This window comes from Oncorhynchus tshawytscha, linkage group LG10 (assembly GCF_018296145.1).
Source record: "Oncorhynchus tshawytscha isolate Ot180627B linkage group LG10, Otsh_v2.0, whole genome shotgun sequence".
Taxonomy (NCBI): Eukaryota; Metazoa; Chordata; class Actinopteri; order Salmoniformes; family Salmonidae; genus Oncorhynchus; species Oncorhynchus tshawytscha.
The window spans coordinates 1,497,737-1,515,774 of NC_056438.1; the positions used below are offsets into that span (position 1 = coordinate 1,497,737).

Sequence of the window (18,038 nt, forward strand, 5' to 3'; positions counted from 1 at the left end):
CTCTCTGTATCTATCTATCAATTCAATCGGCTTTATTGGCATGGGAAAAACATGTTAACAAAGCAATTGAGGTAGATACAAAAGTGAAATAAACAATAAAGATGAACAGTAAACATCACACTCACAGAATTTCCAAAAGAATAAAGCCATCTCTCTCTCTCCTTCTCAAGAAGGAAGTGTAGATGGGTAGAGAGGAGAGGTGGGTGGGGGGATGGACAGGCTACAAGTCATTAGAATTTAGATACAGTTAGTGATCGACACATGGAGATGGAACGAACCTGTCTTCAACTCTGTGAGTTGAATATTATCTAAATGGTTTAATATATATATATATGTGGTTTAAAATCTATATGGTTTTGTATCTATATAGTTTAATATCTTTATGGTTTAATATCAATATAGTTTAATATCTATATAGTTTAAAATCTGATAGTTTAATATCTATATAGTTTAATATCTATATAGTTTAATATCTATATAGTTTAATATCTATATAGTTTAATATCTGTATAGTTTAATATCTATATAGTTTAATATCTATATAGTTTAATATCTATATAGTTTAATATCTATATAGTTTAATATCTGTATAGTTTAATATCTGTATAGTTTAATATCTGTATAGTTTAATATCTGTATGGTTTAATATCTATATAGTTTAATATCTGTATAGTTTAATATCTGTATAGTTTAATATCTGTATAGTTTAATATCTATATGGTTTAATATCTATATGGTTTTGAAGAGTCTATCCTCTCCGAGTTATAAGAAAGCTAAGGAAATATAATAATTGACCTTCAGACGAGTCCCTTGACACTTGTGGTGGTCGTAGATTCTCCCCTTTCCATAGTGGGGTCATATTAGTTTGTAGCTGAGAGTCTCCCCTTTCCATAGTGGGGTCATATTAGTTTGTAGCTGAGAGTCTCCTCTTTCCATAGTGGGGTCATATTAGTTTGTATCTGAGAGTCTCCCCTTTCCATAGTGGGGTCATATTAGTTTGTAGCTGAGAGTCTCCCCTTTCCATAGTGGGGTCATATTAGTTTGTAGCTGAGAGTCTCCTCTTTCCATAGTGGGGTCATATTAGTTTGTATCTGAGAGTCTCCTCTTTCCATAGTGGGGTCATATTAGTTTGTAGCTGAGAGTCTCCCCTTTCCATAGTGGGGTCATATTAGTTTGTAGCTGAGAGTCTCCCCTTTCCATAGTGGGGTCATATTAGTTTGTAGCTGAGAGTCTCCTCTTTCCATCATGGGGTCATATTAGTTTGTAGCTGAGTCTCCTCTTTCCATAGTGGGGTCATATTAGTTTGTAGCTGAGAGTCTCCCCTTTCCATAGTGGGGTCATATTAGTTTGTAGCTGAGAGTCTCCCCTTTCCATAGTGGGGTCATATTAGCTGTAACTGAGTCATGTTAGTTTGTAGTTTGCTTTGTATCATGTACCATAGTGATAGTTCTCTCTGTGTGTTTCAGTGTTTCCATCATGTACCATAGTGATAGTTCTCTCTGTGTGTTTCAGTGTTTACATCATGTACCATAGTGATAGTTCTCTCTGTGTGTTTCAGTGTTTACATCATGCACCATAGTGATAGTTCTCACTGTGTGTTTCAGTGCTGTTGAGTTCACTGGTATACTGTAGCCTCGGACAAGGTGGAGGTGAGTACATTTATCTATATTCATCACCTGTTCTATAATAGTATAATGTCTTCCTGGTCTCTTCATTGGTTCATATCAGTCTCCAGTCCTTGTCTTTGTAAAGAAGGGTCCATAAAGGATATCCAATTGTTCTGCACCTCCCTTACTATCTCCCTCCCTCCCTCACTGTCTCCCTCCCTCACTATCTCACTCCCTCCCTCACTGTCTCACTCCCTCACTATCTCACTCCCTCCCTCACTGTCTCCCTCCCTCACTATCTCACTCACTCCCTCACTGTCTTCCTCCCTCACTCCCTCCTTCACTATCTCCCTCCCTCCCTCACTCACTGTCTCACTCCCTCCCTCACTCCCTCCCTCACTATCTCACTCCCTCCCTCCCTCCCTCACTCACTGTCTCCCTCCCTCCCTCACTATCTCACTCCCTCCCTCACTCCCTCCCTCACTGTCTCACTCCCTCCCTCCCTCTCTCCCTCCCCCACTGTCTCTCTCCCTCACTCCCTGTCTCCCTCCCTGTCTCCCTGTCTCCCTCCCTCCCTCACTGTCTCTCTCACTGTCTCCCTCCCTGTCTCTCTGTCTGGAGATAGATCTACTGTCTCTTTTACATTTTGACAGACCAGGACATAATCTTGAGCTAGATACACTGTCTCTATTATATTATGATGGACCAGGACATAATCTTGAGCTAGATACACTGTCTCTATTATATTATGACAGACCAGCTAGATCTACTGTCACTATTATATTATGTCAGACCAGCTAGATCTACTGTATCTATTATATTATGTCAGACCAGGTAGATCTACTGTCACTATTATATTATGACAGACCAGCTAGATCTACTGTCTCTATTACATTATGTCAGACCAGGTAGATCTACTGTCACTATTATATTATGAGAGACCAGCTAGATCTACTGTCACTATTATATTATGACAGACCAGGTAGATCTACTGTCTCTAAAATAGTATGACAGACCAGCTAGATCTACTGTCTCTAATATATTATGTCAGACCAGCTAGATCTACTGTATCTATTATATTATGTCAGACCAGGTAGATCTAATGTCTCTATTATATTATTACAGACCAGCTAGATCTACTGTCTCTATTATATTATAACACACCAGCTAGATCAACTGTCTCTATTATATTATTACAGACCAGCTAGATCTACTGTCTCTAATATATTATGACAGACCAGCTAGATCTACTGTCTCTATTATATTATTACAGACCAGCTAGATCTACTGTCACTATTATATTATTACAGACCAGCTAGATCTACTGTCTCTATTATATTATTACAGACCAGCTAGATCTACTGTCTCTATTATATTATTACAGACCAGCTAGATCTACTGTCTCTAATATATTATTACAGACCAGCTAGATCTACTGTCTCTAATATATTATTACAGACCAGCTAGATCTACTGTCTCTATTATATTATTACAGACCAGCTAGATCTACTGTCTCTATTATATTATTACAGACCAGCTAGATCTACTGTCTCTAATATATTATGACAGACCAGCTAGATCTACTGTCTCTATTATATTATTACAGACCAGCTAGATCTACTGTCACTATTATATTATTACAGACCAGCTAGATCTACTGTCTCTATTATATTATTACAGACCAGCTAGATCTACTGTCTCTATTATATTATTACAGACCAGCTAGATCTACTGTCTCTATTATATTATTACAGACCAGCTAGATCTACTCTCTATTATATTATTACAGACCAGCTAGATCTACTCTCTCTATTATATTATTACAGACCAGCTAGATCTACTCTCTCTATTATATTATGACAGACCAGCTATATCTACTGTGTCTATTATATTATGACAGACCAGCTAGATCAACTGTCTCTATTATATTATTACAGACCAGCTAGATCTACTGTCTCTATTATATTATGACAGACCAGCTAGATCTACTGTCTCTATTATATTATTACAGACCAGCTAGATCAACTATCTCTATTATATTATTACAGACCAGCTAGATCTACTGTCTCTATTATATTATTACAGACCAGCTAGATCTACTGTCTCTATTATATTATTACAGACCAGCTAGATCTACTGTCTCTATTATATTATTACAGACCAGCTAGATCTACTGTCTCTATTATATTATTACAGACCAGCTAGATCTACTGTCTCTATTATATTATTACAGACCAGCTAGATCTACTGTCTCTATTATATTATTACAGACCAGCTAGATCTACTGTCTCTATTATATTATTACAGACCAGCTAGATCTACTGTCTCTTTTATAATATGACAGACCAGCTAGATCTACTGTCTCTATTATATTATTACAGACCAGCTAGATCTACTGTCTCTATTATATTATTACAGACCAGCTAGATCTACTGTCTCTATTATATTATTACAGACCAGCTAGATCTACTGTCTCTATTATATTATTACAGACCAGCTAGATCTACTGTCTCTATTATATTATTACAGACCAGCTAGATCTACTGTCTCTATTATATTATTACAGACCAGCTAGATCTATCTCTATTATATTATTACAGACCAGCTAGATCTACTGTCTCTATTATATTATTACAGACCAGCTAGATCTACTGTCTCTATTATATTATTACAGACCAGCTAGATCTACTGTCTCTATTATATTATTACAGACCAGCTAGATCTACTGTCTCTATTATATTATTACAGACCAGCTAGATCTACTGTCTCTATTATATTATTACAGACCAGCTAGATCTACTGTCTCTATTATATTATTACAGACCAGCTAGATCTACTGTCTCTATTATATTATTACAGACCAGCTAGATCTACTGTCTCTTTTATAATATGACAGACCAGCTAGATCTACTGTCTCTATTATATTATTACAGACCAGCTAGATCTACTGTCTCTATTATATTATTACAGACCAGCTAGATCTACTGTCTCTATTATATTATTACAGACCAGCTAGATCTACTGTCACTATTATTGTTACGGTTTTCTTCTAACTCCTCCTCTGACGAAGAAGGAGAGTCGGACCAAAATGCAGCGTGGTAATTTTCATACATGTTTAATAATGATGAAACACGACAATACAAAAACAACAAACGGAATGTGAAAATCTATACAGCCTATCTGGTGACAACTAACACAGAGACAGGAACTATCACCCACCAAACACTCAAAGAATATGGCTGCCTAAATATGGTTCCCTATCAGAGACAACGATAATCACCTGCCTCTGATTGAGAACCAATTCAGACAGCCATAGACTATGCTAGACAACCCTACTAAGCCACAATCCCAATACCTACTAAAACCCCAAATACAAAAACACACCACAAAATAAACCCATGTCACACCCTGGCCTAACCAAAATAATAAAGAAAACACAGAATACAAAGACCAGGGCGTGACAATTATAAATCTACTGTCTCTATTATATTATGACAGACCAGCAATATCTACTGTCTCTATTATAATATACCAGCTAGATCTGCTTTCGCTATTATATTATGACAAACTACCTAGACCAGGACATAATCTGGAGCTAGATTTTCTGACACTGCCTAACCGACATTAACCCTACCCCTACACTAACCCTACCTACCCTACACTAACCCTACCTACCCCTACACTAACCCTACCTACCCCTACACTAAACCTACCTACCCCTACACAAACCCTACCTACCCCTACACTAACCCTACCTACCCTACACTGACCCTACCTACCCTACACTGTCCTATAGACACCATGTAACAGACACCACCCACTGGGCCTGTCCTATAGACACCATGTAACAGACACCACCCACTGGGCCTGTCCTGTAGACACCATGTAACAGACACAACCCACTGGGCCTGTCCTATAGACACCATGTAACAGGCACAACCCACTGAGCCTGTCCTATAGACACCATGTAACAGACACAACCCACTGGGTCTGTCCTATAGACGCCATGTAACAGACACAACCCACTGAGCCTGTCCTATAGACACCATGTAACAGACACAACCCACTGGGTCTGTCCTATAGACACCATGTAACAGACAGCACCCACTGGGCCTGTCCTATAGACACCATGTAACAGACACCACCCACTGGGCCTGTCCTATAGACACCATGTAACAGACACCACCCACTGGGCCTGTCCTATAGACACCATGTAACAGACAGCACCCACTGGGCCTGTCCTATAGACACCATGTAACAGACACCACCCACTGGGCCTGTCCTATAGACACCATGTAACAGACACCACCCACTGGGCCTGTCCTGTAGACACCATGTAACAGACACAACCCACTGGGCCTGTCCTATAGACACCATGTAACAGGCACAACCCACTGAGCCTGTCCTATAGACACCATGTAACAGACACAACCCACTGGGTCTGTCCTATAGACGCCATGTAACAGACACAACCCACTGGGCCTGTCCTATAGACACCATGTAACAGACACCACCCACTGGGCCTGTCCTGTAGACACCATGTAACAGACACAACCCACTGGGCCTGTCCTATAGACACCATGTAACAGGCACAACCCACTGAGCCTGTCCTATAGACACCATGTAACAGACACCACCCACTGGGCCTGTCCTATAGACACCATGTAACAGACACAACCCACTGGGCCTGTCCTGCAGACACAATGTAACAGACACAAGTTAGTTGTTTCTCTGTAGACACCATGTAACATACACAAGTTAGTTGTTTTTCTATAGACTCCATGTAACAGACACAAGTTAGTTGTTTCTCTATAGACTCCATGTAACAGACACAAGCTAGTTGTTTCTCTAGACACACCCTCTATTTAGGGCCAGATAGCGTGCTAGTTTGCTCAGTTTAATTCTTTCCGATGTTTCAAGTAATTATCTTTTTGTTTTCTCATGATTTGGTTGGGTCTAATTGTGTTGCTGTCCTGGGGCTCTGTGGGGTCTGTTTGTGAACAGATATTGCCCTAATTCTGCTCTGCTTGTGTTTTACAAAAAGCATATTTTTGCAGAAATCTGTATTCAGGGTCTCAATTGGGTGTTTCCATAATGGGCAAAGTGTTTTTTAAAGGATTGAAGCATTTGTAGCCAGATCCTGATTGGGATGTCATGTTTTATTGTTTTTGCTGCTATAGAAGGCCCTTCCTGATTTGTCTGTTAGATCATTCACAGCCTTGTGGAAGTTACCTTTGGTGTTGATGTTTAGGTCGAGGTAGATATAATTATTTTTTATGTTCTAGTGCAACTGTATCTAGATAGAATTTGTATTTGTTGTCTTGGCGACTGGACCTTACATACATGAAAGGAACATTTTGGCATTTGCTGTATGATCGATGAGAAACTCCATATTGAAAATATAAGGTCCCTTACTAGACGTCCGCAAATGTTTGTAAAATTTGCGGACGGAGGCGGCCCGTGCACCGGGGCCAGATCTTCCGGGAAGTCATCGAACGGAGTCTCTCGGACATTTGTTTTTCGTTTTATAACATTTACAAATTTTGGTCATTTTTCTGCTGTCCCGGTATATTCCACCAGAGGGCAAATGGAATCTTATTGCAAATGTACAAAACATCACCAATCACGACATGGCCATTTCTCCTAAACGGAAAAGACTTCAAAGACGAAACTTGGTGAGCATAGGTTTGGCATAATGGGCAGTTAGCCCCGAAAAAGATGGCGTCGAGGCCTTTTTGAGTTAAGGCCATTTTTCTGGGATTAAAGGTCAAAAACGAAAATAGAGCGCTAATTTGACTGCTTCATGTTAATAAAGCACTTGAACCTACGGAGTCAGGAAAAACAGAACCAGCCATTTATCTATCGTAATTTACGAGAAATCATACAAAGTACAATTGGTGATTGTCAAAGAAATGTGTTATTTTTTCAGATCCAGATCCAGTTGCGGCGTGTTCAGACGTTAAGGTTTCGGGACTGCGAGACTTCTGTGATGAAATCACACACACTCATTCAACCCTCTGTAAATCAGGTCTTAACATAAAGATGATGAGGATATGTATTCACTTTCAGCCTCCTGTATCAACCGGAAGTGCCTTAAATTGGAGTCATAGGGGCTGTTTCGAAAGGTAAAAAAAGTCACATCTTTCCAAAACTTCACGTGTGACTAGGTAACCCTCATGAACTGTAAATCAGTCATTTCTCCCATCAGACTTCCAAGAAAAACTCACACATAAACACAGCAAGGATGGAGTGACAAAGTGTGGGGTTTAGAGACAAACAGAGCCTACAATAGTTACCTTTGTTCAATTATCAAAAAAACGTCAGGCTCTGAAACTTTTGTTAGGTGGCTCTAGAAGGTTCTCAGACCGAGAAACAGCCTCTTACATTTGCAATAATTTCAATTCATTTTGACCATCACGAAAATGACGACATTTAGAAAAGTCCAAGAGTTGCAAAACTAGGTGCATTGAAACCACCTTGGCCCATAGAGACGGACCCTAATGTTTCTGTCCGATAGCGCATTCAAGGACCTCATAGCAACACCCAGAAAATGTGGATTTTCAGCACCAATTAAGGTCTCTGCTCGGGCTCCAAATGAACTATGAACTATGAACTGCTCTGAAATATGTGATAGTTGGCTTCTAAACGAGTTGGAAAAAGTGGGTTTGGTGTCAGAATGATATCTAATTGATTGATTGACGCTGACCTGCTGGCTGACTTTGTCCATTTGCAATATGTTTAAAGAGTGAAAAACATCACCAAATGGACATGATGAAATCAACACAATGAGAGATGGAAAGGAACCAGAATCACTGCCCGGACATCCCAAGTTCATCAGGCCAGTCAATTTTGCATTTCTGTAGTATTTTTGAGCATGTCAAATTCGTGATGGTAAATGCCCATTGAAACGTATTGCAAATGGACATCCCGGCGCCTGAGATTGGTACGGGTTACCAGGAGCACATTTAAAAAGCATATTTTAATGCCTTTAGGGGGGTGCAAGGGGTCCACGGTTTGGTAATGGAGCAGCCCCCCCCATGCCAATCCAATTGGGGGAGCCCCTGGTTATTTTGGACATTTTTTACTTAAAAAAACAAGTTAAACAACAGAGTCCCACTTCTCCCTCATCATACATGACAAATGGACCATCTAGGTTGATTCATGGCTTAACATAGGGCTATATACACTGCTCAAAAATAAAGGGAACACTTAAACAAAACAATGTAACTCCAAGTCAATCACACTTCTGTGAAATCAAACTGTCCACTTAGGAAGCAACACTGATTGACAATAAATTTCACATGCTGTTGTGCAAATGGAATAGAAAACAGGTGGAAATTATAGGCATTTAGCAAGACACCCCCAATAAAGGAGTGGTTCTGCAGGTGGGGACCACAGGCCACTTCTCAGTTCCTATGCTTCCTGGCTGATGCTTTGGTCACTTTTGAATGCTGACGGTGCTTTCACTCTAGTGGTAGCATGAGACGGAGTCTACAACCCACACAAGTGGCTCAGGTAGTGCAGCTCATCCAGGATGGCACATCAATGTGAGATGTGGCAAGAAGGTTTGCTGTGTCTGTCAGCGTAATGTCCAGAGCATGGAGGCGCTACCAGGAGACACGCCAGTACATCAGGAGACATGGAGGAGGCCGTAGGAGGGCAACAACCCAGCATCAGGACCGCTACCTCCGCCTTTGTGCAAGGAGGAGCAGGAGGAGCACTGCCAGAGACCTCCAGCAGGCCACAAATGTGCATGTGTCTGCTCAAATGGTCAGAAACAGACTCCATGAGGGTGGTATGAGGGACTGATGTCCACAGGTGGGGGTTGTGCTTACAGCCCAACACCGTGCAGGACGTTTGGCATTTGCCAGAGAACACCAAGATTGGCAAATTCGCCACTGGCGCCCTGTGCTCTTCACAGATGAAAGCAGGTTCACACTGAGCACATGTGACAGACGTGACAGTCTGGAGACGCCGTGGAGAACGTTCTGCTGCCTTCAACATCCTCCAGCATGACCGGGTTGGCGGTGGGTCAGTCATAGTGTGGGTTGGCATTTCTTTGGGGGGCCGCACAGCCCTCCAAGTGCTCGCCAGAGGTAGCCTGACTGCCATTAGATACCGAGATGAGATCCTCAGACCCCTTGTGAGACCATATACTGGTGTGGTTGGCCCTGGGTTCCTCCTAATGCAAGACAATGCTAGACCTCATGTGGCTGGAGTGTGTCAGCTGTTCCTGCAAGAGGAAGGCATTGATGCTATGGACTGGCCCGCCCGTTCCCCAGACCTGAATCCAATTGAGCACATCTGGGACATCATGTCTCGCTCCATCCACCAATGCCACGTTGCACCACAGACTGTCCAGGAGTTGGCGGATGCTTTAGTCCAGGTCTGGGAGGAGATCCCTCAGGAGACCATCTGTCACCTCATCAGGAGCATGTCCAGGCATTGTAGCGAGGTCATACAGGCACGTGGATGCCACACACACTACTGAGCCTCATTTTGACTTGTTTTAAGGACATTACATCAAAGTTGGATCAGCCTGTAGTGTCGTTTTCCACTTTAATTTTGAGTGTGACTCCAAATCCAGACCTCCATGGGTTGATAAATTTGATTTCCATTCATAATTTTTGTGTGATTTTGTTGTCAGCACATTCAACTATGTAAAGAAAAAAGTATTTAATAAGAATATTTCATTCATTCAGACCTAGGATGTGTTATTTTAGTGTTCCCTTTATTTTTTTGAGCAGTGTATAATTTGGGAAGTATAAATGCCATTTCGTTCACTTTTGGGTTTGGACGCCGACTTCATATGATCGTACATGGCAAATGCACATAACACCCTGATGTCGCACTTTAATACTTTCATATTGCATTTGGACATTTTCATGGACATCCTTAAGGCCTTTGGCAATGGTTCACTGACTTTTGACTTTGACTTTTGACTTCCTATGAAATCATATTGCAAATGGACAAAACATATGCCTTATGCACAATTACATTTTCTTTTAAATATGACAATAAAATATGACAAAAGTATGTTCATACCGTTCTTACACATGTGTAATTGACAAAAAAATCAAGGTCCAGAAAGCACTTTTTAAGGTGGTGATAAAACAAATCAACATTTTCAAAATTTTACTCTTTGGTCTTGACTTGATGCTCATTTGCAATATGAACATTTTCAGGGTAGCGCTCTCGCCATCTCTTGTTTTTTTGCTGTGTGACACTTGGCATTTGCAATATGGCATTTGCAATCAGTTTTGAATGAAACAATGTCCATTTGAGTGGTATTGTATATTGTGTATATGTTTCGTCCTGTGCCAATAAGTTCACATTCATTTTTGCCCATTTCAGGGTGGTATTCCCTTACTTGGAACACCATTATTTTTGTCTTACTGAGGTTTACTCTCAGGGCCCAAATCGTGACAGAATCTGTGCAGAAGATCTAGGTGTTGCTATAGGCCCTCCTTGGTTGAGGACAGAAGCACTAGATCATCTGTAACTATAGACATTTGATTTCTGAGTCAAGTAGGGTGAGGCTCGGTGCTGCAGACTGGTCTAGTGCCATCACCAAATTGTTGATATATGTATGTTGAAGAGGGCTCAAGCTGCATCCCTGTCTCAACCCACGGCCCAGTGGAAAGAAATGTGTGTGTTTTTTTACCAAATTTAACTGCACACTTGGCTGTTCATGTCCAGGATGGGGGCTGTTGTCTTGTAGAGGTGGACCTGGTTATAAAGGCTGTTCAAGTCCAGAATGGGGACTGTTGTCTTGTAGAGGTGGACCTGGTTATAAAGGCTGTTCAAGTCCAGGATGGGGACTGTTGTCTGGTAGAGATGGACCTCATTTTAGAGGCTGTTCAAGTCCAGGATGGAGTGGTGGTTGCATTCACTTGCTGTATGGTAGCAGTGTAAGGTCTTTTCTTGGTAGAAGGGTAGATATGACCACTCTTGAGTTAGTGAATGAGGGCACTCCAGGTGTTTGGGCACCAGAGTTTAGCCACTGTGTGTTTGGGGATATTTTCTTGTATATAGTCCGCCTGTGTTAATGTAACCAAGTTGGAGTCTCACGTTAGCTAACTAGCTAGCTGTGGTAGCTAGCTAGTTAGCTAACGTGAGACTCCAACTTGGTTAAAGTTTAACTCTTTCTAGCTAGTTCCTAGCTAGTCCGCCTGGGTTAATGTAACCAAGTTGGAGGCTCACTTTAGCTATGCAAGAGGAAGCTACTGTACTCTACTCATTGTTTTTTTCTCTCTCTCTCTCTCTCTCTCTCTCTCTCTCTCTCTCTCTCTCTCAGATATCTCTCCTCCAGCTTCTCTGAGCATCAGTCCTGACAGATCTCAGTTTTTTAAATTTGAGTCTGTCTCTCTGAGCTGTGAGGTTCAGGGGAAGTCAACTGGATGGAGAGTGGTGAGGAACACATTGAGAGGAATCGTTTCAAAGTGTAATACTGACTGGGGAAAACAACAAGGGTCTTCATGCAACGTGTCACTAATACCATCGCACAGTGGAGTGTACTGGTGTGAGCCTGAGTCTGGAGAACACAGCAATGCTGTCAACATCACAGTACATGGTTTGTCCACAAACACCATCTACTAACATTATAGTATTTAGTGGTTCATCTGGTTTGAGATAGCTGATGTAAGGTTTATATATGATATACAGCTGGAGCTGTGATCCTGGAGAGATCTGTTTATATATATATATACAACTGGACCTGAGATCCTGGAGAGACCTGTTTAAATATTATATACAGATGGAGCTGTGATCCTGGAGAGCCCTGCCCTTCCTGTGACTGAGGGAGATTCTGTGACTCTGCGCTGCAGATATCAGGTAACTCCCTCTAACCTCACAGCTGATTTCTACAAAGATGGATCCCTCATCAGAAATGAGACTACACGAGAGATGACCATCCCTGCAGTATCCAAGTCAGATGAAGGTCTCTACAAGTGTACCAACTCTGAAGAAGAATCACCAGAGAGCTGGATGACAGTGACAGGTGAGAATATGGATGTATACAGAGATGGCAGCTTTGCTTCGAGTCCTTAGGAAACTTTGCAGTATTTTGTTTTTTATTGTATTATTTCTTACATTGTTGTTAGCTCAGAAAACCTTAAGTGTTATTACAAAATAATATAAATATTAATACATAATACTGGGAAGATATCAGAGAGACGTCAACTTACCAGCACAACCAGCACTACGACCAGGAATACGACTTCCCTAAAGCGGATCCTTAGTCTGCACCTCCCAGGTTATTTGAACTGATTCCAGAGGCCGACCCAAAACAGCACCCCCGGTTTCCGGAGCGGTCTTCTAGTGAGGCTTCAGATGCAAGCACACCACCTCTTCCGAGTGTAATACTCGCTAATGTCCTGTCCCTAGTTAGCAAAGTAGACAAAATCAGGGCAAGAGTTCTTTCCAAAGAGATATCTGGGAATGTAACATACTCTGTTTCAAGGAAACATGGCTGGGGACATGCTGTCGGAGACATGTTGTCTCTCTGGTAAGAAGAAGCGCGGGGGTGTATGTTTCATGATTAACGACTCATGGTGTAATTTTAACAACATACAAGAACTCAAGTCCTTTGTTCACCTGACCTAGAATTCCTCACAATCAAATGCCGACCGTATTATCTCCCAAGAGAACATTACTCGGTTATTGTCACAGCCGTGTATATCCCCCTGCAAGCGGATACCAAGACGGCCATCAAGGAACTTCACTGGACTTTATGCCACCTAGTAACCAGATATCCTGAGGCTGCATTTATTGTAGCTGGGGATTTTAGCAAAGCATAATTTGAGAACAAGCTAAATTTTATCAGCTTATCGATTGCACTCTCGACCATTGCTACTCTAACTATGGTGATGCATACATGGCCCTGCCTCGCCCTCCTTTTGGCAAATCTGACCATGACTCCATCTTGTTGCTCCCCTCCTATGCATAAACAAAAACAGGATGCGCCAATTTTCATATTTATATATTCTTATTCCATTCCTTTACTAGATTGTGTGTATTAGGTTTTGTTGTGGAATTGTTAGATATTACCTGTTAGATACTGCTACACTGTTGGAACTAGAAGCATAAGCATTTCGCTACACGATAACATCTGCTACCTATGTGTATGTGACCAATAAAATTTGATTTCATTTTGATTTGATATGAGAAACATTCAGATTATCTGGTTCTTCTTTACACTGTTAAGTGGTGCTGAAACCTGCATTATAAACTGGGTGGTTCTTCTTTACACTGTTAAGTGGTGCTGAAACCTGCATTATAAACTGGGTGGTTCTTCTTTACACTGTTAAGTGGTGCTGAAACCTGCATTATAAACTGGGTGGTTCTTCTTTACACTGTTAAGTGGTGCTGAAACCTGCATTATAAACTGGGTGGTTCTTCTTTACACTGTTAAGTGGTGCTGAAACCTGCATTATAAACTGGGTAGTTCTTCTTTACACTGTTAAGTGGTGCTGAAACCTGCATTATAAACTTGGTGGTTCTTTACACTGTTAAGTGGTGCTGAAACCTGCATTATAAACTGGGTGGTTCTTCTTTACACTGTTAATAGGTGCTGAAACCTGCATTATAAACTGGGTGGTTCTTCTTTACACTGTTAAGTGGTGCTGAAACCTGCATTATAAACTGGGTGGTTCTTCTCTACACTGTTAAGTGGTGCTGAAACCTGCATTATAAACTGGGTGGTTCTTCTTTACACTGTTAAGTGGTGCTGAAACCTGCATTATAAACTGGGTGGTTCTTCTTTACACAGTTAAGTGGTGCTGAAACCTGCATTATAAACTGGGTGGTTCTTCTTTACACAGTCAAGAGGTGCTGAAACCTGCATTATAAACTGGGTAGTTCCAGCCCTCAATTGATATATTATATATAGCTGGAGCTGTGACCCTGGAGAGACCTGTTTATATATGATGTTTATACTGGATATTATACACAGCTGGACCTGTGATCCTGGAGAGTCCTGTTTATATATTATATACAGCTGGAGCTGTGATCCTTGAGAGCCCTGTTTATATATGATATACAGCTGGAGCTGTGATCCTGGAGAGACCTGTTTATATATTATATACAGATGGAGCTGTGATCCTGGAGAGCCCTGTTTATATATATGTTTATATATTATATACAGCTGGAGCTGTGATCCTGGAGAGAACTGTTTATATATGATGTTTATATATATTATATACAGCTGGAGCTGTGATCCTGGGGAGACCTGTTTATATATGATTTTTTTTTAGTTTATATATGAAACCTGCATTATACACTGGGTGGTTCCTCTTTACACTGTTAAGTGGTGCTGAAACCTGCATCATAAACTGGGTGGTTCCAGACCTCAATGCTGATTGGCTGGAAGCCATGGTATACCACACGTATGACAAAACATGTATTTTTAATTAAAATAAAATAAAATAAAATGTTATTAGTCACATGATGCTGCCACCACCATGCATCAAGACAAATCAAATTGTATTAGTCACATGATGCTGCCACCACCATGCTTCAAGACAAATCAAATTGTATTAGTCACATGATGCTGCCACCACCATGCTTCAAGACAAATCAAATTGTATTAGTCACATGATGCTGCCACCACCATGCTTCAAGACAAATCAAATGGTATTTTTCACATGATGCTGCCACCACCATGCTTCAAGACAAATTGTATTAGTCACATGATGCTGCCACCACCATGCTTCAAGTCAAATCAAATTCTATTTTTCACATGAATACAGCAGGTGAAGACTTTACAGTGAAATGCTCACTTTCAAGCCTTTAACCAACAATGCATTAAAAAAAAATACAATTAAAGAGCAATTAAAGAACAATTAAAGAGCAGCAGTTAAAATAACAATTGCGAGATTATATACAGGGGGTACTGGTACAGAGTGAATGTGGAGGCTATATACAGGTTATTACGGTACAGAGTCAATGTGGAGGCTATATACACGGGGTACTGGTACAGAGTCAATGTGGAGGCTATATACAGGGTATTACGGTAGAGTCAATGTGGAGGCTGTATACAGGGGGTACCGGTACAGAGTCAATGTGGAGGCTATATACAGGGGGTACCGGTACAGAGTCAATGTGGAGGCTGTATACAGGGGGTACTGGTACAGAGTCAATGTGGAGGCTATATACAGGGGGTACCGGTACAGAGTCAATGTGGAGGCTATATACAGGGGGAACCGGTACAGAGTCAATGTGGAGGCTATATACAGGGGGTACCGGTACAGAGTCAATGTGGAGGCTATATACAGGGGGTACCGGTACAGAGTCAATGTGGAGGCTATATACAGGTTATTACGGTACAGAGTCAATGTGGAGGCTATATACACGGGGTACTGGTACAGAGTCAATGTGGAGGCTATATACAGGGTATTACGGTAGAGTCAATGTGGAGGCTGTATACAGGGGGTACCGGTACAGAGTCAATGTGGAGGCTATATACAGGGGGTACCGGTACAGAGTCAATGTGGAGGCTATATACAGGGGGTACCAGTACAGAGTCAATGTGGAGGCTATATACAGGGGGTACCGGTACAGAGTGAATGTGGAGGCTATATACAGGTTATTACGGTACAGAGTCAATGTGGAGGCTATATACACGGGGTACTGGTACAGAGTCAATGTGGAGGCTATATACAGGGTATTACGGTAGAGTCAATGTGGAGGCTGTATACAGGGGGTACTGTACAGAGTCAATGTATGGGAGCACCAGTTATTCAAGGTAATTGAGGTTATATGTACAAGGTAGAGTTATTAAAGTGACTATGCAAGATAATAACAGAGTAGCAGCAGCGTAGAAGAGGGGTTGGGGGGGATGCAATTAGTCTGGGCAGCCATTTGTTTAGATGTTAAGGAGTCTTTTGGCTTGAGGTAGAAGCTGTTTAGAAGCCTCTTGGACCTAGACTTGGCGCTCCGGTACCGCTTGCCGTGCGGTAGCAGAGAGAACAGTCCATGACTAGGGTGGCTAGAGTCTTTGACATTTTTAGGGCCTTCCTCTGACACCGCCTGGTGTAGAGGTCCTGGATGGCAGGCAGCATAGCCCCATTGATGTACTGGGCCGTACGCACTACCCTCTGTATTGCTTTGCGGTCAGATGCCGAGCAGTTGCCGTACCAGGCAGTGATGCAACCAGTCATGCTCTCAATGGTGCAGCTGTAGAAACCTTTGAGGATCTGAGGACCCATGCCAAATCTTTTCAGTCACCTGAGCGGGAAAAGGTTTTGTTGAGCCTTTCTTCACGACTGTCTTGGTGTGCTTGGACAATTCACACATGGCACATGTTAGTTTGTTGATGATGTGGACACCAAGGAACTTGAAGCTCTCAAGCTGCTCCTTCGCTGAGAATGAGGGCATGCTCAGTCCTCTTTTTCCTGAAGTCCACAATCATCTCCTTTGTCTTGATCACATTGAGGGAGAGTTTGTTGTCCTGGCATCACATGTCCAGGTCTCTGACCTCCTCCCTATAGGATGTCTCGTAGTTGTCGGTGATCAGGCCTACCACTGTTATGTCATCGGGCAAACGTAATGTTGGTGTTGCAGTCGTGCCTGGCTGTGCAATCATGAGTGAACAGGGAGTACAGGAGGGGGAGTGAGCACGCACCCCTGAGGGGCCGCTGTGTTGAGGATCAGCATGTCGGATGTGTTGTTACCTAACCTTACCAACTGGGGGCTGATCGTCAGGAAGTCCAGGATCCAGTTGCAGAGGGAGGTGTTTAGTCCCAGGGTCCTTAGCTTGGGACCAAGAATATGTTTTTCGCGATGCGGATCCTGTGTTCTGCCTTACAACCAGTGTAACCGAGTGGATCACATGCAGCGACCCAAAAAAAAAAAAAAAAAAAAAAACGACTCAGAAAAAGAGGGAAACGAAGCGGTCTTCTGGTCAGACTCCGGAGACGGGCACATCGTGCACCACTCCCCAGCATTCTTCTTGCCAATGTCCAGTCTCTTGACAACAAGGTTGATGAAATCCGAGCAAGGGTAGCATTCCAGAGGGACATCAGAGACTGTAACGTTCTCTGCTTCACGGAAACATGGCTCACTGGAGAGACGCAATCCGAAGCGGTGCAGCCAGCGGGTTTCTCCACGCATCGCGCCGACAGAAACAAACATCTTTCTGGTAAGAAGACGGGCGGGGGCGTATGCCTTATGGCCAACGTGACATGGTGTGATGAAGGAAACATACAGGAACTCAAATCCTTCTGTTCACCTGATTTAGAATTCCTCACAATCAAATGTAGACCGCATTACCTACCAAGAGAATTCTCTTCGATTATAATCACAGCCGTATATATCCCCCCCCAAGCAGACACATCGATGGCTCTGAACTAACTTTATTTAACTCTCTGCAAACTGGAAACGATTTATCCGGAGGCTGCATTCATTGTAGCTGGGGATTTTAACAAGGCTAAT

At 42.0% G+C, this 18,038-nt stretch overlaps 1 protein-coding gene across 1 annotated transcript; it reads left to right on the forward strand.

The window, feature by feature from the left end:
- The first annotated feature begins 193 nt into the window (after window positions 1-193).
- Window positions 194-13,189, forward strand: LOC112238988 (Fc receptor-like protein 5). The gene is made up of 5 exons (XM_042327980.1): window positions 194-292; window positions 1,605-1,649; window positions 11,905-12,180; window positions 12,364-12,606; window positions 12,771-13,189. The coding sequence occupies exons 1-5, from the start codon at window positions 262-264 to the stop codon at window positions 12,845-12,847; spliced, it is 672 nt and encodes a 223-aa protein (XP_042183914.1). The 5' UTR covers window positions 194-261; the 3' UTR covers window positions 12,848-13,189.
- Window positions 13,190-18,038: the final 4,849 nt, after the last annotated feature.